The 23837-nt window shown below is 45.2% G+C and overlaps 2 protein-coding genes across 2 annotated transcripts in view; both read left to right on the top strand.

Annotated features, from left to right (window-relative positions):
• The first annotated feature begins 863 nt into the window (after positions 1-863).
• Znf251 (zinc finger protein 251) lies at positions 864-23576 on the top strand. Its single transcript, XM_052748170.1, has 4 exons — positions 864-969; positions 1200-1332; positions 1684-1797; positions 21884-23576. The coding sequence occupies exons 1-4, from the start codon at positions 940-942 to the stop codon at positions 23497-23499; spliced, it is 1893 nt and encodes a 630-aa protein (XP_052604130.1). The 5' UTR covers positions 864-939; the 3' UTR covers positions 23500-23576.
• Positions 1774-23837, top strand: part of Arhgap39 (Rho GTPase activating protein 39) — a 153828-nt gene continuing 131764 nt past the window's right edge. Inside the window, exon 1 of the mRNA XM_052748166.1 lies at positions 1774-1797. The gene's annotated coding sequence lies outside the window, so the exon portion shown is untranslated. The remainder of the gene's footprint in view (positions 1798-23837) is intronic.

The following is a 23837-nucleotide window of genomic DNA, read 5'->3' as shown; positions in this document are numbered from 1 at the left end:
GCTAGCCCCGGCAGGGGCGTGGCGAGCATCCCCGGGCCCCGCCCAGCCCGTGCGTAGGGGCGCCGTTCTCGGAGACCCTAAAGGAGCTCCGGAAGTGCGCGGCCACCGGCGCCGCGCGTGCGCAGCTGGGCTGTTCCGCCCCCAGTCGGCAGTCCGCTTGCCCCCTGAGCGCGGGCCCGGCCCGGTGTAGGTGGGTGGCTGGTCCCGCGGGCTCGGGCCGAGGTGAGGCTCCCGCGGTCCTGTCGCTTTGCAGGTGGGCACGGCCGGCCGGTCCGCAGGTCGTGGAAAGACCGCGCCGAGCCCAGGGACTCGGCGGGTCTCGGGCTGGCTGCCTCCGCTTCTGGCCCAGGGCGCTGATGATGCTGCGACACCTGGGAGGAGGGAGCGTGGAGGAGGAGGCAGCGGTCCCGGCCAGACGGGCCACCCAGCAGCGGGAGGACCGGTGGGAGGGACGAGCCGCTGGCGGCGACGCCGCCTTGGGAGGCATGGCTGTGAAGGACGATGGCCCTTAGGTTTGGCCCGGAGCTGACCCTCGCCGCCGATTTTGTGTCCTCTCACACCCGCAACCCCTGAGGCCTACCGGGATGAGTCCCACAGCCTTTTCCAGGCTGGCCCTCTAAGGCTGAGGCGGTGCTATGCGCCCATTCTTGGTGTCCTGGTGCATGGCTGGAACTTCCAGCTTGCACCGTGCCTGGGGCAGTTCTCAGTTTGGATAGCGGCGCGGGACAGGTCACACGTTTGGCTCTCACGGCTTCAGTACACCCCCCGAAGGCCACTTCAGAAGCAAGGGCTGTCGTCTTCCTCTGACCATCTTGTCCACTGTCCTAGCTGAATGGGGCTGAGTTTGTCTGTTTTCTCTCCCTGAGAGTAAGTTGGGAAGGCCCTCAGACCGGGGCTGCCTCTTACCTACCACGGATTCCAAGGTGGTTCACGGCCCAGATGGCTGCCAAGTCCTGCTCCGGGGCTCTGGTGAGTTATTCTTTCTCCCTCCTGCCCTGATCACAAGCTCTCTCCTCTAGAGCTGTGAGGTGAGCCGATAGTGACTGTGGAAAGAACCAGGATGCAGACTGCAACCTCTCATAGGGATAGTGCTCTGTGTTCAGTTGGGCTTTGCCTGGTCCCCTGGTCTCAGTTCTGCTACCCCATCAGAAACCAAGAAGCCACACCCCTGGTGCACTCTCAGCCTATTGTCATTCCAGGGAGAGATGCCTCTGACCTTCCAGGATGTGGCTGTGTACTTCTCCAGGGCAGAAGGGCAGCAGCTGGGCCCCCAGGAGCGGGCGCTGTACCGGGATGTGATGTTGGAGAACTATGGGAACGTGGCCTCACTGGGTGAGAACTGCCCTGGAGTCCTGGCTCACACTGGGGAGTCTCGAAGGGACTTTGGGGGCTGATTTGGCTCTTAGATTCCCAAAGAAAAGAGAATCCTGCTCTTGTCCCCAATTACCAGTCTACCTAGTTCTAGGGACTCTTTTCCTTGTTGCCAATGGCCTCACAGTGTCATCCTTTCCCCATCTAATAATAGAGTTCTTAGGCATTTAAACTCCCTTGCCCCTTGGTCTCCCCTGACCAGTGTGCCCATGCAAGCAGAATACTCTGTCTGGGACGGCGGACCCAGCAGGCAGGGTCCTGCTCCATCCCTCCAGGCTGCAGCAGCTCACCCAAGGTCCTCATCCTTAACAGGATTTCCAGTCCCTAAGCCAGAGCTGATCTCCCAGCTGGAGCAAGAGGAGGAGCTGTGGGTCCTGGATCTTCTGGGGGCTGAAGAATCAGAAGCCTTAAGAAGTTGCCAGAGAGGTAAGCATAAGCCAGAGGCTGGTCTCAGGAATGGCCTCCCAGTCCTGCATTTGGTAGCTGGCGTGAGGGCTAGAAGTGAAGGCAGATATGGTGATGGTATACAGTCCAGCCCTCTCTAAAGGAAGATATTGCTCCTGTGTATGCACATGCTTGAAAGGTTTTGCTTTGCCCTAAAGAAAAACCCAAGCAAAACCAAACCAAGATTATAGTTTCTGGTCGTAACATGTTTTGTTCTTTCACACACCTTCATGAACTTTTTTGTAGAATATTCTTTCTCTTTTCATGCTAGCTACAGGTTCTGTATCATGCTCCTTTCTCCTTCATCGCTTCCTCTTCAACCCTCAATTTTGGTCAGCAGTACTTCCTGGTTCTTTCTCTTTCTGGAGGCTAGGTCTTTTTGCGTTGCTCAAACACGTGTCAAACACCTCGGATCAAGTCATCCCTCCTGGAGCCTCAGCCTCCATAGTAGCTGGGACTGAAAGTGCATGCCCCACTGCATCCGGACCGGTAGCATTCTTTATAATGTCTCTTGGATCCCTCCCTCCCTTCCCCTTACCTCAACATTCTCCTGTAGCCAGGGCTGGCCTTGAACTCTGTGTAGATGAGGATGGCCTTGAGCTGCTGATCTTCCTGCCTCTGCCCCTCAGGTGCTAGGATTACATTACAGGCGTGTGCAACCACACCTGGCCCTTTGGCGGTGTACTGTAGCGGTTCTGCTTTAGTGACCAGCTCTGTCTTTTGACTCAGCTGCTGCTGAGATTCTTTCTGTTTCCTGCGCTTTCTCTCTTGTTCCTCTCTGTCCTGCTCTGTCACATGTACTGTGCCTCACTGTCAGAGAGCATATAGTATTTCATCAGTCACGGCCTCACATTTGCTGTTATTTTATCTTGAAAAGTTGAGTATATATCAGTTGTTTGCCCGTTATCAGTTGTTGGTCCCGTCACCAAAAATGAATGTATCATCACTTCTGAGTGATTGACTCAGAAAGGCTCTTTTGAACAATATACCCCCGAATTTTTACACATTTGAAATTGGCTACAAAAAAATTGGCCTTTTCTTTTCTAAAATTGGGGGCTTAGATCGTTGATTTGTAATTTTTCTTCTTAAAGCTGTCTACAGCTAGGCTTTTGAAAGTACAGTCTTAAATACAGTTCACATGTTTACAAATACTACTGTTGTGTATGTCTGTGTCGGGGTATACGTACTTTAGCTCAGGTAACTGCAGAGGTCAGAGACATTAGATCTGCAGAAGTTACAGGCATTGTAAGCTGCCAAGTGAGGGTACTGGGTACCAAATTCAGGTCCTCTGGAGAGCAGTATATGCTTTTGACTGATACATCTCTCTAGCTTTGTGTGTGTGTGTGTGTGTGTGTGTGTGTGTGTGTGTGTGTGTGTGTGTGTGTACTATATATTGAACTAATGTATGTTAGGCAAGTGCCCTACTAATGAGCTATATCGTGAGCCCTTTTTGTGTCTTTTATTTTTATTTATTTATTTATTTATTTATTTATTTATTTTTGGGGGTTTTTTTTCGAGACAGGGTTTCTCTGTGTAGTTTTGGTGCCTGTCCTGGATCTCACTTGGTAGCCCAGGCCGGCCTCGAACTCACAGAGGTCCGCCTGGCTCTGCCTCCCGAGTGCTGGGATTCAAGGCGTGCGCCACCACTGCCTGGCTGTGTCTTTTATTTTAAGACAGAGTCTTAGTTGCTCTTGATGGCTTTGAACTCACTTTATAGTCTAGGCTGGCTTTGAGTTTGTGATCTAACCTCAGCCTCCTGAGTACCAGGATTATAGGCCTGCACCATCAGGCTCAGATATATTTCATGGATTTTCTATAGACTTTATTAGCATTTAGTTCAAAATACCTTTTTTTTTTTTTTAAACAATTCTTTGTCCCAATCAATACTTGGACATGTGTGAATTTCTAAGTAGTTTTTTTTTTTTTTTTTTTTCTAATTATCTTATTGTTGTTAACTTACTATGTGATTCCACTGTGGTCAAGGAATATAAGTATGTATGGTTTTATTCTTTTTTTTTTTTTGTTTTGTTTTTTGTTTTTTTTTTTTTTTTTTTTGAGACAGGGTTTCTCTGTGTAGCTTTGCGCCTTTCCTGGAACTCGCTTTGGAGACCAGGCTGGCCTCGAACTCACAGAGATCCGCCTGGCTCTGCCTCCCGAGTGCTGGGATTAAAGGCGTGCGCCACCACCGCCCGGCATGGTTTTATTCTTATATTTGCTAGATGTCTTACGACTTCCAAGTCTCTTGGTAAGCATACTGTGTGTGTATTAGTAACTTTTCTGTTGCTGTGATTGAACGCCCTACCAAAAAGCAACTTAGAAAAGAAAGGGGTTTATTTATTTTGGCTTGGAGTCCCAGAGGGGATAGAGTGCACGATGGAGGAAGAGTCCTAGCAGCAGGAGCAAGAGGCCAGTCAGGACACAGAGTGATCACATTTCATCTGCAAAAGGAGGTGGTGGAAAGAAACATGGATGGGGACAGGAAGTCCTTCAGCAAGTCTCTGTCTCCTAAAGGTTCCATAACCTCCAAACTCCCAGAGTACCACCAACTGGGGGTCAAGTATTCAAACACATCAGCCCGTGGGAGACATTTCTCATTGAAACGACAATATCCATGTAAAAAAAACATGGCGTTATGGGTGTTCTGTAGTTACAGGATTGTACAAATGTCATTTAAGTTGATTAAAGGCTAATGGTGTGGTTCAGATCTTCCCTGTGCTTTTCCTGAGTTTTGTTGTTATTGTTGTCTGTTTGGTTGTTTAACTATTCTTTTAGTTGCTAAGAATATCCAAGGATGTGTGAAGTCTTTCCCTTGGATTTATTCGGTGTCTGCTATCTCTATTTTGAAGCCGTGTCATTGACTTGTTCTCATTTGTGAGCTACATTTTAGGTGATGCTAACATGGCAACTCCAGCCTTCTTGCTGTTTTTGTTAGCATGGAGTGTCTTTTCCATCTGTCTAATTTCAGCAGTGTCTTTATATTTAAAGTGTCCATCTTGCAGATAGCACACAGTTGGCTCCCATTTTCTGTCCATTTTGTCTTTTCATTTCTGTGTGCAGTCTGTTAATGTTTATTCCACTCTTTTCCTTGCTTCCATACCTTCCCCTCTCCTCCTCTGCTTTAGTGTTGGGAATGGAACCCAGGGACTTTTGGATGCTAGGCAAGCCCTCTACCATTGAACTGCACCTCTAGCCACAATGCAGTATTTAGTAGATAATAACTTTGTTGTTGTTATGTGTTCTCTATTTTGATTTGAGACAAGGTCTCTCCATGTAGCCCTAGCTTTCCTGGAACCACTATGTAGACCAGACTGGCCTTGAAATCACAGAGACCTGTGTCTACTTTCCAAATTCACCACCACACCCAACTTCTTGTTTTCGTTTTTTGACACAGGGTGTCTTGCAGCCCAGGAGAGCTTCAGGCTTATTATGTATTTGAATCTGGCCTTAACCTCTTGACCCTTACGCCTACACCTCCCAAGTTCTGGAATTAGCTACCATGCCTACATGTTTTACACTTATTTCCTTTTTGAACATTTTTTATTTCTCTGTTCCTTTTTATAACATCCTACCATCCTTTATTTTAGTTATATACAATATATATGTGTGCATGTGTGTACATACACATACAACTTTAAACTTCATCATATAGTACTATAATTTTAAACAGTCAACAGATGGTTGATGACTTACAATGAGGTTGAGTCCTAATAAGTACTGTAAATAGAGATGATCATACATTGAAAATGCATTTCTTATTCCTACTTTCTTGACCTCCTGCCTTAATCACAGCACACTAGAGTTTAGTTGTTTAGGTTGACGGGGAGCTGTGACATGCTGCCACTGCCTGGGATTGCAAGAGATGGTCATACTGCATATTGATAGCCTAGAAATATCAAAATTCAGAATAGGAAATAGATGTCTATTGCATACAGACCACTTTTGCAGCATTGTAAAGTTAAAAAAAGTCAGCAAGTATGGTGGCGCATCTATGATCCCAGCACATGGAAGGCAGAGGCAGGAGGACTGTTAAGGTCCAGGCTGGCCTGGGCTATATGGCATGATCCTGTTTCAAAACAGACAGAAAAGTTGGAAATGTATTCAGCCAAATCATGGTAAATGCTGCAGTTGGGACCTGACATGTTCCCCAAAGGCCTGTGTTGAAAGTTAGACTAGAGTACCACTGGGAGGTAGTGGGAACCTTAGAAACTGGGACCTAAGAAAGGCCGCCAGGCCTCCTGATGAAGGAAATATTGAGACTCTGACCTCTTCTTCTTTCTTTTTGCTTCGTGGTTGTCCTGAGGTAAGCAGGCCTCCTCCACCCTGTCATGATGTACTGGCTGCTACAGGCTCCAAGCAGCAGGGCCAAGTGACTGGACCGACCTCTAAAACTGAGTCAGATATAAACCTCCGCTCCTCTTCAGTTAATCATCTCAGGTCTCTTGTCATGGTGACAGAAAGCTAGTGAGCACAGTCGGGAATCATCTGCATACAGTTTATATAAAAAGAAAAATGAGCTGCAGATAGGACTCAGTTGTTACAGGGCTTGTCTAGCATGAACAAGACCCTGGGTTTGATCCCTAGTATGGAATAAAACCAGACAGTGTAGTGTACACCTGTAATTCTGGCACTTGGAAAGTAGAGGTAGAAGGAGCAGAAATTTAAGGTTAATCTCAGCTCTGTAAGTGAGTTCGAGACCAGCTTGGACTCTAGGAGACCCTGTCTCAAACAAAAAGCTCAGCCACAGGCTGGGCAGTGGTGGTGCATGTCTTTAATCCCAGCACTCAGGAGGCAGAGCCAGGTGGATCTCTGTGAGTTTGAGGCCAGCCTGGTCTACAGAGTGAGATCCAGAACAGGCACCAAAACTGCACGGAGAAACCTTGTCTCGAAAACTTAAAAAAAAAAAAAAAAAAAAAAAAGCCCAGCCACACTGAAAACTCACCAACCTTTGTGGCTCTTGGAGAACTGAGGGCAGAACCAAGTGTGTGAAGTCAGGAATATCACCCGTAACTGACAGTTCTCTGGAAGCTCAGTGGGGACTGAGTTGAAAACTCCATGGCAGGCCAGCGAGAGTCCTCGGTGAGGAAAGGCCCTCGCATGGAAGCCCGACATCCTGAGTTTAATCACGGGAACCCACTTAGGGGGTGGAAGGAGAAAAGCGCTCCCAAAAGTTGTCTGACCTCCATAGGACACATATGCAATAAATACAAACATTTAAGGGGGGAAGAAAACCACACCGAAAAACAGAACCCAAAGAGACACTGGGAAAGAGGGAGCATTTTCTGAGTTTCACCTCCAGAAGCTTTGTCAGGACCTCACAGTAAAAAACAGTAAAGGAAGGGAAACCATTCTGAAGTATGCTATAGCATCCTGACCTAACACGGCTGCCCTTCAAAGAAACAGTTTTCCCACTGCCTACAGAAACTGAGTTCACCTGTACTGTGGCCCTCTCCCCTCCGCTGGTCCTGAGCACATTGCTGAGACCTGCTTGATGTTGCTCTCCCACCAGCAACAGAAATTGAAAGGTAAGGAAGTATTCTTCCTTCTTGTGAGACACACTCGTCTATAGGTCAGGTTGGCCTCTCTGGTAGTTCCTGCTTCAGGCTCCTGACTGCTGGGATGTCAGGTGGGCACCACTCCACCTGGCTCAACAGTATACAGGGTCAAAAAGCAATCTCAGAAATTTAAAAATACTTTGCACTGAGTTAAAATTCCACTTACCAACATTTGTGGAATGCGATGGAAGCAGGACTTTCTGTAGAAATGTATGTAGCAAATGCGTGTTCTCTTGTATAAAAGAAGAGAGTTTTGTATGGTTTGACAAGCTGAAGTAGCACTGAGTGGGCTGATGAACAGTTTAAGACAAAAACAGGAGTATGCCAGAAAGATCTCATGGCCTTGTCTCTCTGATCCATAGTTGTGTTTTTCTATGCCGTTTTCCTTGGAGGAGATCCGGGGGCAGACATTGGCTAGGCTGGGGTCCTTTCTCTGTTCCTGGGGTAGGCAGGCACACGGTACTCCAGGTGGTTTATTGTAGCTTGATTGGCTGATGTAGGTGTGATTTTGTTCCATCATCGTTGTTTCAAGCTTTCCGTTCTCTGTCCAGTTGACTGGATCCCTGCTCTAGAAACCATGTTAACTTGAACTTCACTCGTCTTTGTTTTGAAATTTGAATGGTCCCTAATGGATTGCTGTGAGACTTGATCTTCCCACGTGCTCTGTTCAGCCTTTCCCTTCTGTGTGAGACCATGTGACCCCCTGAGGAATGGAAAAGGCCCTGCTGAACACCTCCCTCGGGTTACAGGTGGATTTCCCTCAGATTTGAAGCTCTTTTCTGTTTTTTTGTTTGTTTGTTTGGTTGGTTTTTCGAGACAGGGTTTCTCTGTGTAGCTTTGCGCCTGTCCTGGAACTTGCTCTGTAGACCAGGCTGGCCTCGAACTCACAGAGATCCGCCTGGCTCTGTCTCCCGAGTGCTGGGATTAAAGGCGTGCGCCACCACCGCCCAGCGCTCTTTTCTGTTTTGTGTTAAGCTCTTTGTTACTAATCCAGGATATAGTTAGCAAAGATGATTATGTTACTAAGGCCTTGCGTGGAATGTTGTGTCGTCACATATGACCAGCTTACTTCAAAAAACTTGATGAAGCCAAGAATAGTCTTTGATGAACTTTGTATTAGGTAGTATTGGTAGTATTGTATTAGGTAGATATGGTTATATCCAGAACCAAGACTCTAGCAGCTTCATCTACCCATAAACAGGGACCAGAGCTTTCTCTCATCTGGAAAATATGAGAAATCAAGGCATGGGTTGGAAACCTCAAAAGACATAACCTGGGCAGCCAGTACTCTTGGAGCCTGAGAACAGCACCTCTGATTGGGGTCGCCCGGTGGCTGTTGGTTCCTTAGCTGTTAGTGACCCACCCTCTGGTGAGTACCACAAACTACAGAAATTCCCTTATGAGCAGTGAGGAGATGTAGCCTCCCAAGATGTTAGAACAACAAAGGCATCGGGCGGGGACAGAAACCAGTGATCTTCCTTTATTTCCTGGACAGTGTACTGGATCATGGCTATCAGTCTGGGCTGTCATCTTGACATCTCTGGTCCCCATGTGGTAAGGCCCAGGGGGGAAAAGTGCCAGGAATAGGTATGAAAAGTGTTTATGTAAAGCCGGGCAGTGGTGGCGTCCACCTTTAATCCCAGTACTCGGGAGGTAGAGGCAGGCAGATTTCTGTGAGTTCAAGGCTATTCTGGTCTACAAAGCAAGTTTCAGATTAGCCAGGGCTACACAGAGAAACCCTGTCTCAAAAAAGCAAAAAACAAAACAAAACAAAACAAAAAAAAAGTTTATATGGAAATCCCAACTTTTTTTGAAGTCCATATCAAACTCCCCTCCTAAAAGAAAAATAATGTATCATTGGAATTACCTCCAAGTCTCAAGGACCTTAGCAGCAAAATCAGAGATGAAACAAGAAAAGAAAACTGCAGACAGGTATCGCTTATGACCACAGAAGGAACAATTCCCAAGAAAACAATAGCAAATCAAGTTTAACTATGTACAAAAAGAACACCTGTGTGGGAATATGCCTCCCTTGAGTCCCTTCTTGTTCTTGGGAGTTATTTCTCACTTTTCTATAATCTGTTAGCTCTCTTGAAGAAAACAAAACAAAAACCAAAAACGTGAAGCTTTCTAAGATCAAGAATACAAGTGGTCACCAGCCATTCACTGAGAAGTCCTTGTTAATATATCAGACAAGGACATAAATTACATACAAGGAATCAAACTTGTTTACATGTGATGTGATAATAGACAATCTGAACAAAACGACTCCTGTAACTAAGTACAAAGCTTCATGACACAGTGTATGTAAGTCAGCTGCTCTCTTTGCCCCTGAAATGAACAAGTGCCGACTGGGGTGGGGGGTGGTGGGGTGGAGAACGACACTTTTGGTTTTGTTGACTGTTGTTGCTGTTTCCTGTTTGGAGGAGAGGTTGACACATTCCCACTCCCTAGCCTTAGCTGGCCTGGAAGTCCTGTGTAGACCAGGCTGGCCTCCGATCCACACAGATCCCCCTGCCTCCGCTTCCTGAGTTCTGTAATCAAAAGTGTGTGTCCTCATGCCCTGCCAAATGCAGTTTAAATTAAAACAATATAAAGGTAGGCAAGATGGTTCAGCTGGTAAAGAGCTTTGCTGCCAATCCTGAGGACCTGAGTATGCTCCCCAGGGCCTATTTGGTAGAAAGAGAGAACCAAATCTTGAAAATATGCCCCCCACCTTTCTTTTACCTTTTTTTTTTTTTCTTTTCTTCTTTTTTGTTTAGCCAGGGTCTCACTATGGTTCTCTGGCTGTCCTGGAACTGACTATATCACGCTGGCTTCAAACTCACAAAGACCTTCCCTGCCTCTTAAGTGCTAAAATTAAAGGCATGCACTACTGTACCCAGCCCCTCCATCTTTTAAAAAAGAAAAAATGTTAAATTATGTAAGCACTCCAAAGGTGAAATTCTTAGCACATTCAAAATGTACTCATCTAATACATTCAAAATCTAAGTGGAAAAATACCAAACCCTGTTAAAAATATACCAGAAGAGGAAATAAATGAAGAAAGAGTCCATGTTTATATATAAAAGAACGTTGTCAAGGTATTAATTTTTTCAACTTGATCTATAGATTCAGTACAATCCAAATAAAAATATCAGCAGGTTATGTTATTTGGTGGCCATCAACAAACATTTCAGTATTTATATGGCAAAGTAGCTCATTGTTGAAGCAAGAACACTGAACTCATACTACCTGATTTCAAGACTTAACTATAAAGCTTAATTACCAAGGCAGTAGGGTATTGGCAAAGATAAATGAAATGACCCACAATCATTGAAGCAGCATAGACAATGCAAGTATAAAGGACTACATAAATACCAACCAACCTTTGATAAGGGAACAGGTTCACAATGGGGAAAGAATAAATATACTAGATGTTTTCGTGCCAATTAAAAAATTATAAAAAACCAAGTCTTGGTTTGCTCATACTTATTCTGCTGCTGTAACTAACTGCTTAGCCAACCACATTATTTTATCACTGTTTTGGAGGCTGAAAGTCTCAGGTCCAGATGATCTCAGTCTCAGTCCAGATGATCACTTTGTCCTGACATGGTAGAGTCTTTCTATATAGCCCTGGCTTTCCTGGAACTCTATGTAGACCAAGTTGGCTTTTCAGAGATTTGCCTGTCCCTGCCTCCCAAGTGCTGGGATTAAAGGTGTTTGCCACCACCTCCCAGCTGAAGATCTTATTTTTATGTTTATGGGTGTTTTATTGCATGTATGTCTGTTCATCACATTCACGAAATACCCTCAGAGGCCAGAAGAGGGAACTGGGTCCTCTGAAACTGGAGTTACAAATGGTTGTTAGCCACCACTTGGGTACTGGAAACCTAACCTGGACCCTCTGGCAGAGTAACCAGTGCTCTTAACCACTGAGCCATCTCTCCAGACCCTTCTATGACATTCTTTTTTAATGTTTTAAAATTATTTTATATACCAGCCACTGTTTCCCCTCCCTCCTCTTCTCCCATTCCTTCCCCCTGTCTCCTTTCTGCTCCCCCATCCACTCCTCAGAAAGGGTAAGGCTTCCCATGGGAGTCAACAAAGTGTGGCATATCAAGTTAAGGTAGGACTAAGCTCCTTCTTCCCTGCATCAAGACTGAGCAGGGCATCTTACCATAGGAAATAGGTTCCAAAAAGCCAGCTCATCCGTTAGGGTCAGATCCTGCCCCCACTGCTCTACAAATGGACCAAGCTACACAACTGTCATCACGTGCAGAGGCCTAGGTCGGTCCCATTCAGGCTCCCTAACTGTTGTTCTAGAGTCCCTGAGCTCCCATGAGCTCAGGTCAGCTGGTTTTTGTTTGTTTTTTTGTTTTTGTTATTATTTTTTGAGACAGGATTTCTCCATGCAGTTTTGGTGCCTGTCCTGGGTCTCCCTCTGTAGAACTCACAGAGATCCTCCTGTCTCTGCCTCCCAAGTGCTGGGATTAAGTGCGTGCGCCACCACCACCTGGCCATGATCATGATCTTGAACCCCCCCCACCCCCCACCCCCCACCCGCCGGCTCATACAGTTCCTCCTCCCTCTCTTCAACAAGACTCTCGGCAGGCAAAGCCATATAACCAAGTGCGGTAGACACATCTGTTGTCCTAATACTTGGAAAGCAGAGGCAGGAGAATCAGGACTTAAGAATCATTCTGGGCTGCGTAGCAAGTCAAGGCTAGCATGAATAACATGGGATTTTTTGTTTGATTGTTTGTTTTTGATTTTTGAGACAGGGCCTCTCCCTGGCTATCCTGGAACTCGCCCTGTAGACCAGGCTAGCCTGGAACCCAGAGATACGCCTGCCTCTGCCTCCTGAGTGCTGGATTAAAGGTATGTGCCATCACAGCATGTTGCCTGGCAACATGAGATCTTATATCAACCCCGTTCCCGTCAAAGTAAAACAAGTAGGGATAGTAAAACAACGATTGCTAGGGAGAAGTAAGAGGGTTGAGGTGACTGGGTGGAACATAGACTTTACAGCATCAAAACCCTTGCATGGTGCTGCAGTGGGGACCCCATGCCATTGCCCTGTCAAAACCCATCTGATCCGTACAACATCAAGATTGAACCCTGGGGCTGCAGAGATGGCTCAGAGGATAAGAGCACTGACTGCTCTTCCAGAGGTCCTGAGTTCAGTTCCCAGCAACCACATGGTGGCTCACAACCATCTGTGTTGAGATCTGGTGCCCTCTTCTGGCCTGCAGTCATATATGCTGTGTACATAATAAATAAATAAATCTTGGTCTGGAGTGATGGCTCAGCGGTTAAGAGCACTGGTTGCTCTTCCAGAGGTCCTGAGTTCAATTCCCAGCAACCACATGGTGGCTCACAACCACCTGTCATGAGATCTGGTGCCCTCTTCTGGCCTGCAGTCATACTTGCTGTGTACATTATAAATAAATCTTTAAAAAAAAAAAAATAAATCTTTAAAAAAAAAAAAGATTGAACCCTGGGCCAGCAAGATGGCCCAGTGGAAAAAGTACTGGACACACAAACCTGGCAACCTGAGTTTGATACCTAGAACCCGTGAAAGGGTGGAAGGAGAAGACCAGCCCCTAAGGGTTGTCCTGATCCTCATCTGTTTACCATGGTACATGTTCCCACACATACACATCACACGTACACATACAAAAAATATTTTTAAAAGGCTGAACAGACCTAGGGGGTACCCAAAATGCTCAACAGCTTTGTGGGGTTCAGGGCTATGACAGAGACATGTATGGGAGCTGAGGCAACACAAAAAGACTCAAACATGGTAAAGTCTTGTGCTAGTGGTTTAATCTAGGTTTTCAAATCAGCCAGTTTAGCCGGGCGGTGGCGGCACACACTTTTAATGGAAGCAGGGCCAGGCATACCTCTGTGAGTTCGAGGTCAGCCTGGTGTACAGTTAGCCCGCTAGAGATAGAATAGGGCTGGGGAAATTGGCTTCCATGCCAGAACTTTGAGGGAATAGTTGGAGAATTCAGACAATGCTATGGTTTGGTCAAGTGTCCCTCCAAGTTCCCTGTGTTAAAGGCTTGAAAGCCCTTAAGTCACTGGGGACATGTCCTCAAAAGGGACCACGATACACAGCCGGTTCTCTCTTATTTGTGGTTCGCAGTGTAAGGCGTTTACTCTGTTGAGTACTTCTTTCCCCATTGCCATCTGGTGGCCTTGACCTGAGGCCACCTTGAGCAATGCAGTTGCCCATCTTGGGCTAGATCCTTCAGGATCATGAGTTAGGTTTTCCCTTTATAAGTTATTTACATATAGAAATAAAACAGTCACCAATACAGGCAGCCAAAGAAGTCTTATACTGGTATGGAACTCCTGTCAAGTGGCCTAGTGTGGTGGCACAGACCTTTAATCCCCGAGTTCAGAAGGCAAGAGACAGGAGGATCCTCTGTGTTGAGGCTCTAGCTAGGCTACATAGTGAGACCCTGTCTCAAAAAAAAAAAAAAAAAGGACCAAGTTGAGGGGTGGAGTCTGGGGAGGCAGTTTACCTTGTAAAGCTGAGGTCCTGAGTCGGATCCCTAGACACGTTAGAAAGGCAGACGTGCATTTGTAGTCTTGCTGCTGGGGAGGTAGAGACAAGCAGATCCTTGGGGCTTCTCGGTGAGCCAGTCTAGCCTGTCACCAAGTTGCAGGCCACTGAGGGGCCCTGTCTCAGCAAACCTAGCAAAAAAAATCTTCTAAAGGAAGATACCTGAAGGGGCCCTCTAGCTTACACGCACACATGTGTGTACATGAATGTGCACACAAAAGGAAACCGGAGGCGGTGGCAGCAGGCAGGGTGGGGTGTCCACCCTCTTAGCTACCAGGTTTGCAGATGCTCTGTGACATTGTATTGGTTACCGTGACAGAATACCTGGTGAGCAAGTTGAGGAAGGGTGTGTGGTTGCTCACAGTCTGAGGAGGTACAGTCTGCCCTGGTGGGGAGGGTGAGGTCGCAGGAGTGAGGCAGTCGGTCACACTGTGCCCATAAGAAGCAGAGAGAAGCCCGAGGGTGGTGGCTCACGCCTTTAATCCCAGCGCTTGAGAGGCAGAGGCAGGTGGATCTCTGGGTTCAAGGCCAGCCCGGTCTACAGAGAGAGATCCAGGACAGCCAGGGCTACACAGAGAAACCCTGTTTCAAAAAAGAAACATGGGGGAAGAGTATGCTGGTGCCTTTCACTCTTTTGTATTCAATCCACCAGATATTGCTCTCTACTTTCAGGATGGGCATTCCCTCAGATAAACCTCCTCTTTGGAAACAGCCTCATAGATACCCAGACACCTGTCTTTTAGGTGACTTTTTTTTTCTTTTGGATTTTTCGAGACAGGGTTTCTCTGTGTAGCCCTGGCTGTCCTGGAACTCATTCTGTAGACCAGGCTGGCCTTGAACTCAGAGATGTGCCTGCCTCTGCCTCTCAAGTGCTGGGATTAAGGACATGTGCCACCACCACCCAGATCTTTTGGGTGATTTTTAAGTTAACCACTAAAATATCACAAACTTGGACCGAAAAGATGACTTTTCAGTCAGTTCAGTTCAGCAGTTAAGAATACAGCAGTTAAGAATTCTTCTAGCCTAATTGTGGGTATTAACTGTGATAGTCAAGAAAAGATTTTCCAATTTGAAATTCTGCTACAAAATGCTTTAAAAAATAATAAAATGATAGTATTATGTGGGAAAAAAAAAAAAGAGAATACTTGTTGCCCTTCCAGAGGAGCAGAGTTCAGTTCCCAGCAACCATGTCAGGTGGCTCAGAGCTGTCAGTAACTCCAGCTCCAGGGGACCTCATGCCTCTGGTCTCCTCAGGCAGCTGCACCCACGTGCATGTACCCACACTTAGAAACATGTCTATACCTGCATGATATTTCTTTCATAAAAAATCTTTTCATTGAGAAAAAGATATCATAAACTTACACCTTATCATTGTATGTATATGTGGTAGGGTACCCACCATAGCACGTAGTACACAAGTTGAAAGACACTGTTGTAGAGTGGATTTTGTACTTCCACCTTTACGTAAGTTCCAGAGATGGAACACAGGTCATCAGACTTGCACTGTTATCTGCTGAGACATCTTGCCTGACATCATCTACACACACACACACACACACACACACACACACACACACACACACACACACCCCGCCCTTAGAGAGAGGTCTCCATGTAAATCAGACTAACCTCACTGTGTAGCTGAGGCTGATCCCGAGCTCCTGCTTTTTCTTTGTCTTCCTCCCAAGTGCTATGATTTCAGGCATGTACCAGCATATCAACTATAACATATCCTTTAATGTTTTATTTATTTTTATATTGCTATGCTGGGATTAAATCCAGGAATTCATTTATACTGGGCAAGTGCCACATTACTGAGTTACAACCCGAGCCCATATCTTCTGTTTTTATCTACATGTTAAATTTCACTCAGTATTTTAGGATAATGAGCCTTTTCCCAAACTGAATGGTATACGTGTGTGTGTGTTGAATGTGTGTGAGTATGTGAATGTGCATGCCCATGGGCATGTATGTGGAAGCCAGAGAGTATCGTTAGGAGTCTTCCTCTGTCACTGCCTGAACTGGGAAGCTTGCCATTTTCTCTAGGCTGGCCATCAAACTCTGAAGATCGTCCCGGCTTTCCCCCATCCTCCTGTGTGAGGAGTACAGTTATTTACAGCCACGAATGGTCATATAAATGGATGTTAGGGATTTCTTGTTTGTTTGTTTCAAGACAGGGTTTCTCTGTGTAACAACTCTGGCTGTCCTGGAACTCACTTTGTAGAGCAGACTGGCCTCAAACTCATGGAGATCTGCCTGCCTCTGCCTGCTTCTTCTGCCTCTTGAATGCTGAGATTAAAGGTGTGCGCCACCACTGCCCGGCCTGTTTCACCTCTTTAGAGCATCCTACATTATAATGAGCTTCACTCCAAGAAGGTTTATTTCAGAGAACATTGCTGCACAACAGCTGACAGAAAAGCAGTCCTGGGTTTTACAGATTTGACTTGTAGCTCCTTCTGTAACAAATTTCAAAAGTAGATTTGGAGTTGGAGTACTCCTTGCTTTCACAGAGGGCCCAGGTTCAATTCCCTGTACCTACATGGTGGCTCACAACCATCTATAACTCCAGTTCCAAGGGATCTGTTGCCTTCTGACCTCTGGGCCTCAGGCACCCATGTGAAACATACACATAAATGCAGATAAAACTTTCAAAAACATAAAATCTAAAGAAGTTTGTTGAATAGATTTGGGGGAATTTTATATGATTATCACATACATGTGCCTGTTCAGTTTTCTCCAACCTCACCCACATCTTAGGTATCCAGAACATGGATTTTTTTCCATTAACATGTCAGCCTTTCAAGCTTCTAGAAGAGTGAGTTTGTTGTAGGTGGTTAGAACCACCTTAGGTGGAGAATCCCAGAGCGGTATTTAGCTCTCATGTCTAATTACTTGCTTCCTGAAAGATGACATCATACAGCCCGTAATTTGGGAGGGTTAAGTGGTGTTTGTTCCCTTTGTCGCACCCTATTCACCGCAGCTGAGAGATTGGGGAGTCCTGGGCATTTGTAGAGCTGGGGTTGCTTCTGTGTGAAGCATAGAGCTGGGGTTGCTTTGGTGAAAAGGGATGCTGCATTAATGATGGTTTTTCTGATGGGGTAGGCCTCATGGCAGCTAGTAGGTGTCTGAGCCCCTCGGGTAGATCTTGAGTAATGTCACTTCAAAGGGAAATCATTATTCTCTTTGCAGTAATGAGTTTGGTGACCACGTTGAGTGTGGTTATCCCAGTGCATTATGAACTCTGATTGGTAGCCACACTCTGAATTCTTTTTTTTTTTTGATAATTTATTTATTTGTATTTTATATACATTGGTGTTCTGCCTGCATATATGTCTGTGTGAGGGTGTCAGATCTCCTGGAACAGACATTATAGACAGTTATGAGCTGCTATGTGGGTGCTGGGACTTGAACCCAGATCCTCTGGAAGAGCAGCCAGCACTCCCAACCACTGAGCCATCCCTCTAGCCCCCACACTTTGAATTCTTTGGCATGGATAAACGTCTATTTGCACTCAAGATATGACACTGACATCAAAGATGATAATTCCACTTGTCTAAGGAATCAGTGAGTTTATTGGGGGTTACTTACATGAGTATAGATGAGGGGTTATGGACAGGAGCTTGCCCAATGGGCAGCTACAACACCAAAATGTCTCCCCCTCTGCAAATGCCCAAGATTCATTAACCTCTCAGTTGTGAATAGGATGAAACAAAGGGACTAAACACACCTTAAACTTCTTCAAACTAAGGGCTTTATGATATCAACCTTTATGTCAGATAATTTCACCTGGATATAAAATTATTAATATCTCAGAAAATAGGGAAAACACGAATATTTTTTTTAAAGATGTATTTTATGTGTGTATTCTGTCTGTATGTATGGATATGCACCATTGCATGCCTGGTGCCTTCAGAGGCTGGAAGGGGGCATCAGATACCCTGGAACTAGAGTTCCAGATGGTTGTGAGCTACCATGTGTCTGGCTTATTTTACTAAACACAATGATTTCTAGTTCCATCCATTTTCCTTTACAGCTAGATTAAATTCCGTCGTGTATATGTACCACATTTTCTTTATCCATTTATCTGTTGGATCTTATCTGGTTCCATTTCCTACCTTTGAGACTACTGTGACAAGAGTATATGATCAAGAGTGGTATAACTGGGTTTCTGGTGCATCAGTTTTTGATGGGTTTGTTGTTTTGTTTTTTGAGACAGAGTCTATTTAGCACTGGCTGTCCTAGAACTTGCTCTGTATACCAGGTTGGCCTCAAACTCACAGAGATCTTTAGTATTTCTGAGGAGGCTCTGTTCTGATTTCCATACTGTATTGGCCAATTTATCTTCCCACCAGCAGTGTTTAAGGGTTGCTCTTTCTCCGAATTCTCACCAGCATTAGTTACTTATTTTCCTGATGATAGCCGTTCTAGAGTGAGATGGAATTTCAAAGCACATTCAGTTTACATTTCACTGTTGACCGAGGAACCTGAACGTCTTTTCAAATATTAGCCATTTGTATTTACTTTTTATTTATATTGTATTTTGTTTTGAGACAGTGTTTCGTGTTGGCCAGTTTGGCATGAAAATCGTGTAGCTGAGAATAACCTTGATCCCCTGCCCCCCATTTCTTAACTGCTATGATAACAGGTCTGACCAACATACCTGATACCATTTCTATTTATTCTAAGAACTGTCTAGTTCATTAATTCATTTAATATGAGGATGGATTCAGGGGTTTTATTGTTTAAGTTTTGCAATTTTTTTGATGTATTCTGGATACTAAACTGATGTCTGGTGTATAGTTTGACAGAGCTTTTTTTCCCACCCCGTAAGCTCTGTTTTGTTGCTGTTTGTTTGTTTGCTTGCTTTTGAGGCCTCTTTAGGAGCACTGGTTGAAATGTCGTTTGTCATTCCTCATATAATGTAAGTTGTCTTAGTTAGGAGGACAACTCCAGCTGCCAGTGATAATTAGCTCATATAGCTTCCCTCTGGCAGATAGCAATGAATGATGGAGGTCATGGGCATCTTTAGTGAGGAAAGGGTCTGGATCACACTCCATCTGCACAACTGCACCATCCCAGGGGTGTACATCAGTTCCTGGAGTGTTCAGGTGGCCAACACATGAACTCCCACTCATACTTGTTTATGACTGGCTTTGCGGTTGTTCCCCAAAAACGGGAGGATCCCAGTGCTTTGGCTTTCCTTCTAGGTATTTCCTCAGTAACCCAGCCCTTTCTTTGTCTCCCGCCATCAGTCATTACCATTGAAGTTGTCATCATTGTCCAAAGTGATGCTCTGGTTGCGGTACCCAGGACTGGCCACCTGGACCTATGGTACAATCCAGAAAGCATACTGCTTTTTAAAATTATTGTTTTCAAAAGATATCTTGTAGGCCAAAGGGACTTGGCTCACCAGGGAAAGCACATGTTGGCAAGCCTGAGGACCCGAGTTTGCTCCACAGGGCCCACATGATTGAAGAAGGAAATTAGATTTTCATAAGTTGTCTTCTTGACCTACACACACAATAAATAAATGTTAAAAATTATTTTGGGGTCCTGGAGCTCTTGCCGAGGACCCAAGTTCAGTTCTGAGCACCCACTTCAGGTGGCTCCATTTCCAGGGAATCTGGCACCCTCTCCTGACCTCTCAGGACACCAGGCACAAAGGTGATGCATGTGTTCATGCAGGGAAAAGACACAACATGTACATAAATAAATGAGAAATCATTAGAGTAACCTTTTTATCTGAGCAGAGTGATGTGTGCATATCATCTCGTCCTCAGGAGGCTGAGGCAGGAAGAGTGCCTGAGCTTGAGGCTACCAGGACCCAATCTCAAAAACACCAAAATTTTTTCTTACTGCTCCAGTCCTTTTTGCTTTGTTTATCTTTTTTTAAGGTTTGGTATTTATTTGATGTTTGTGAGTTGCAGGGATGGGGCGGGCTGTGCCACAGTATGTGTATTGAAGTGAGACAGCTTGCTACAGTCGGTTATTTCCTCCCGATGTGTAGGCTTCAGGGACCAGATCGAAGCTCTCAGATCTGGCGGGCCCTCCTTTGATTTTGAGGTACAGTGTCTTGTGGGCTTAAACATGCTTGATAGCCAAGACTAATCTTGAATTACTGGTCCTCCTGCCTGCATCTCCCAAGTGCTGAGGTTCCATAAGTACCACTGCATTCAATTCTCAGTCTTGACTCAGTAATTAAAACTTTTCCTTAGAGAAATTACCAAGCCCAGATGGCTTCACCAGTTACACTAAACACTTAGGAAGAAATAGCACATCCATGTGTTTTTTTTTTTTTTTTTCCTGGCGAAAGTTGGTTTATTCTGTATATAAAATTTTGGAACTTACTCATTTTTATGATATATCATAGACTTTCCTTTAATTATGTGCTCTTCCATTACTATATAGGAAGGTTTTTGTTATATGAGAAGAGGTGGGTTTAGACAGTCGTCTGGCTTTTGAACTTGTATCCTTTCTCATCTCTCTGCAGTTAGGAAAATGACGTCAGTAACTGCCATGCTCATTTATTTGACACACATTCACATGGGATAAATTCTTGTGTTTTTTGTTTTTTGTTTTTCGAGACAGGGTTTCTCTTTGTAGCTTTGGTGCCTGTCCTGGATCTCGCTCTGTAGACCAGGCTGGCCTTGAACTCAGAGATCCACCTGGCTCTGCCTCCCGAGTGCTGGGATTAAAGGCATGCGCCACCACCACCCGGTGGGATAAATTCTTTTAAAAAAAGATTTATTTTCCTTTTTGTTTATGTGTGAGCGAGTGTGTATGCAAGTGCATTTGTAGGATGCTTACAGAAGCCAGAGGAAGGCTTCTGATCCTTGGGATAAATTCTTAAAGAGTAATTTGGAGACCAAAGGTATGTAATGTATCTGTTCTTAAGTCCAGTCTTCTCAGCCTCTTTGTGGCACCTTCTGTGCCCGTGCCTGTCTGTCACCCCACTTCTTGTTCTGGTCATGGTGAGAACTTCCTTCTTGGACTCAATACCTTCTTTCTCACATCCCAGGGTTGGTGTCAGCAACTGCCACTGCTGACTGGCACCTTTAGTTGTTCCAGACACACTCTTCCTCTGGGATTGTCTGGCCATGTACACTGAGCAGGAACCCATGATGCATTTCCATGTTACATGATTTATCCATTCCCTTTTGAAAATGTGTCTACTGACCCAAGCATGGTGGCACGTGACTTAATAACAGCATTCAGGGACAGGGTCATGAATTCTAAGCCATCATAGCCTTCATAGCAAAACCCTGGTTCACAAAACCCAAAACAAAACAATCACTTCATTATCTGTCTTCCTGAATAGAGCATAAGCTTTCTGAGATCAGATACAGTGTTAGTCTTCGGTTGTATTCCTTAGAACATGCTTGGTCTTTTTTTTTTTTTTTCCAAGACAGGGTTTCTCGAGACAGGGTTTCTCTGTGTAGCTTTGGAGCCTGTCCTGGATCTCACTCTGTAGACCAGGCTGGCCTTGAACTCACAGAGATCCGCCTGCCTCTGCCTCCCCAAGTGCTGGGATTAAAGGCATGCACCACTACCGCCCAGCTTGGTCTTATATTTATTGAATGAATTGATTTGCTAATTTAACACTGGCAGTTTGTTTGGTGACTAGTGAATGTTACAGTCTTCATTCTGCTTGTTGGCCATCTTTATTTCTGGATTCTGTCACATTTTTCTGCTGAATCGTCTGACTTTTGCATAATAGCTTTATTTTTATTTATTTATTTGAGACAGGGTCCTATGTAGCCCTGGCTGTCCTGGAACTTACTATGTAGACCAGCCTGGCCTTAAACTCACAGAGTTCCACCTGCCTCTGCCTCCAAAGTGCCAGGATTAAAGGTGTGTGTCTTCACTCTTGGGGCATAATAACTTGTGGAAACATCAAACAGATTGTGACTTCTGCTGACAAAGGATTACCTTTAGTAATTTATTTGTGGTTTTTGTTTAACAGATTCTGAGATTGAGGCTCAGAAGGAGCTATCCATTTTAAACCAGAAATGTTCTGGAGAAGTAAAAACACCAGAATTAATATCACAGAAATTCCCAAGGGCTAAGTCACAAACACCTGAATCCCAGGAAGCTTGGGACCATGAAGGTCAGGGAGAAGGAAACCAAGGAAGTTCTACTCAGAGTTTGAAGAGAGCTGCTAGAGAGGACTCTCCAGTATGTAGAGAACAACTTCCAGAAAATGGCCAGATTCCTGCATTTGACAGACACTTGAATCCAAGCCAAAGTGTTGTTACAATTCAAAGAAATAAAACAGGACAGAGAGTCTTTAAATGTGACATATGTAATAAAACATTTAAATATAATTCAGACCTAAGTCGGCATCGCAGGAGTCACACTGGGGAAAAGCCTTATGAATGTGGTCCATGTGGGCGGGCCTTTACTCACAGTTCAAATCTTATTCTTCACCAGCGAATTCACACTGGGAACAAACCATTTAAGTGTGATGAATGTGGGAAAACTTTTGGGCTCAATTCCTATCTCCGTCTGCATCAGAGAATTCATACTGGAGAAAAGCCTTTTGGGTGTAATGAATGTGGGAAGGCCTTCAGTAGAAGTTCAAGTCTTATTCAGCATCGTATAATACACACAGGAGAGAAACCTTACAAGTGTAATGAATGTGGGAAAGCCTTCAGCCAGAGTCCTCAGTTAACTCAGCACCAGAGGATTCACACGGGAGAGAAGCCCCACGGGTGCAGTTGGTGTGGGAAGGCCTTCAGTCGAAATGCAAGCCTTATTCAGCACCAGAGGATTCACACAGGAGAGAAGCCCCACAAGTGCAGCCAGTGTGGCAAAGCCTTCAGTCAGAGCTCCAGCCTCTTTCTTCACCACAGGGTTCACACTGGGGAGAAGCCCTATGTGTGCGGTGAGTGTGGAAGAGCCTTTGGCTTCAATTCCCATCTTACTGAGCATGTGAGGATTCACACTGGGGAGAAGCCCTATGTGTGCAGTGAGTGTGGCAAAGCCTTCAGCCGCAGCTCCACCCTCATGCAGCATCGCAGAGTCCATACAGGGGAGAAGCCCTATCAGTGCACTGAGTGTGGGAAAGCCTTCATTCAGAGTTCCCAGCTCACCCTACACCAGCGTGTTCACACTGGAGAGAAGCCTTATGAGTGTGGGCTCTGTGGGAAGGCTTTCAGCCGGAGATCAGCCCTCACTCAGCATCAGCGGATTCACCTGGGAGAGAACCCACAGGAATTTGAGTGTGGCCCAGATTTTGTGTATGACTCCAGCCATCTGTCCACTGGAGAGAGACGTGGTAGGGCCTTCAGCCACAGTGCAAAACTTGTTCTCCAGTGGACAATTAGAAGTGGTGAAAAATCCCAGGGATGTAATGAGTGTGGGAAAACTTTCAGCACCTCCTCACAACCCATGGACTACCAGAAAATTCAAGCTGGGGAGAAACCCTGTAAATGCCCAGAATGTGGTAAAGCTGGTAGTGGAGTGTCATCCCGTACTCAACATCATGTAACTCGTGTTGGAGAGAAACCACAATTGAATGATGGATCTGAAAGATACTTAATTCATATCAAAAAGATTTTTCAAGAAAGACATTTTTAATGTGATAAATGTGGAAAACAATTTAGAAACTTTGTTTTATATTAGGTAGAATGGCATAATGAAATTGAAAGAAACTATCACTAGCAGACTTGCATGTTAGGAGGCTGGAACCCATGTGGCTACTGTCTCCATCCACCCCACTCCCCATGCCCAGGGTCTTGACTGATGAGTCACAGCAGGCCACCTTAGTGAGCATCAGGTCAAGTTCAGGTTTTTATCAGAGGGCTGAGTTTCAACACTAAAGAGCAGTTGATGGAAGGTTGCAAGGTATGACAAATCTCTTAATTGGTGATTGTAAAAGAGAAACCCAGAGATCTGGGGAATTGGGTTTGTCACCT

The sequence above is a fragment of the Peromyscus californicus genome, unplaced genomic scaffold (genome assembly GCF_007827085.1).
Source record: "Peromyscus californicus insignis strain IS unplaced genomic scaffold, ASM782708v3 Scaffold_20__1_contigs__length_68692818, whole genome shotgun sequence".
In the NCBI taxonomy this organism is placed as follows: Eukaryota; Metazoa; Chordata; class Mammalia; order Rodentia; family Cricetidae; genus Peromyscus; species Peromyscus californicus.
The sequence above is the reverse complement of the archived record's forward strand: the minus strand, read 5'-3'. Positions and strand labels throughout refer to the sequence as shown.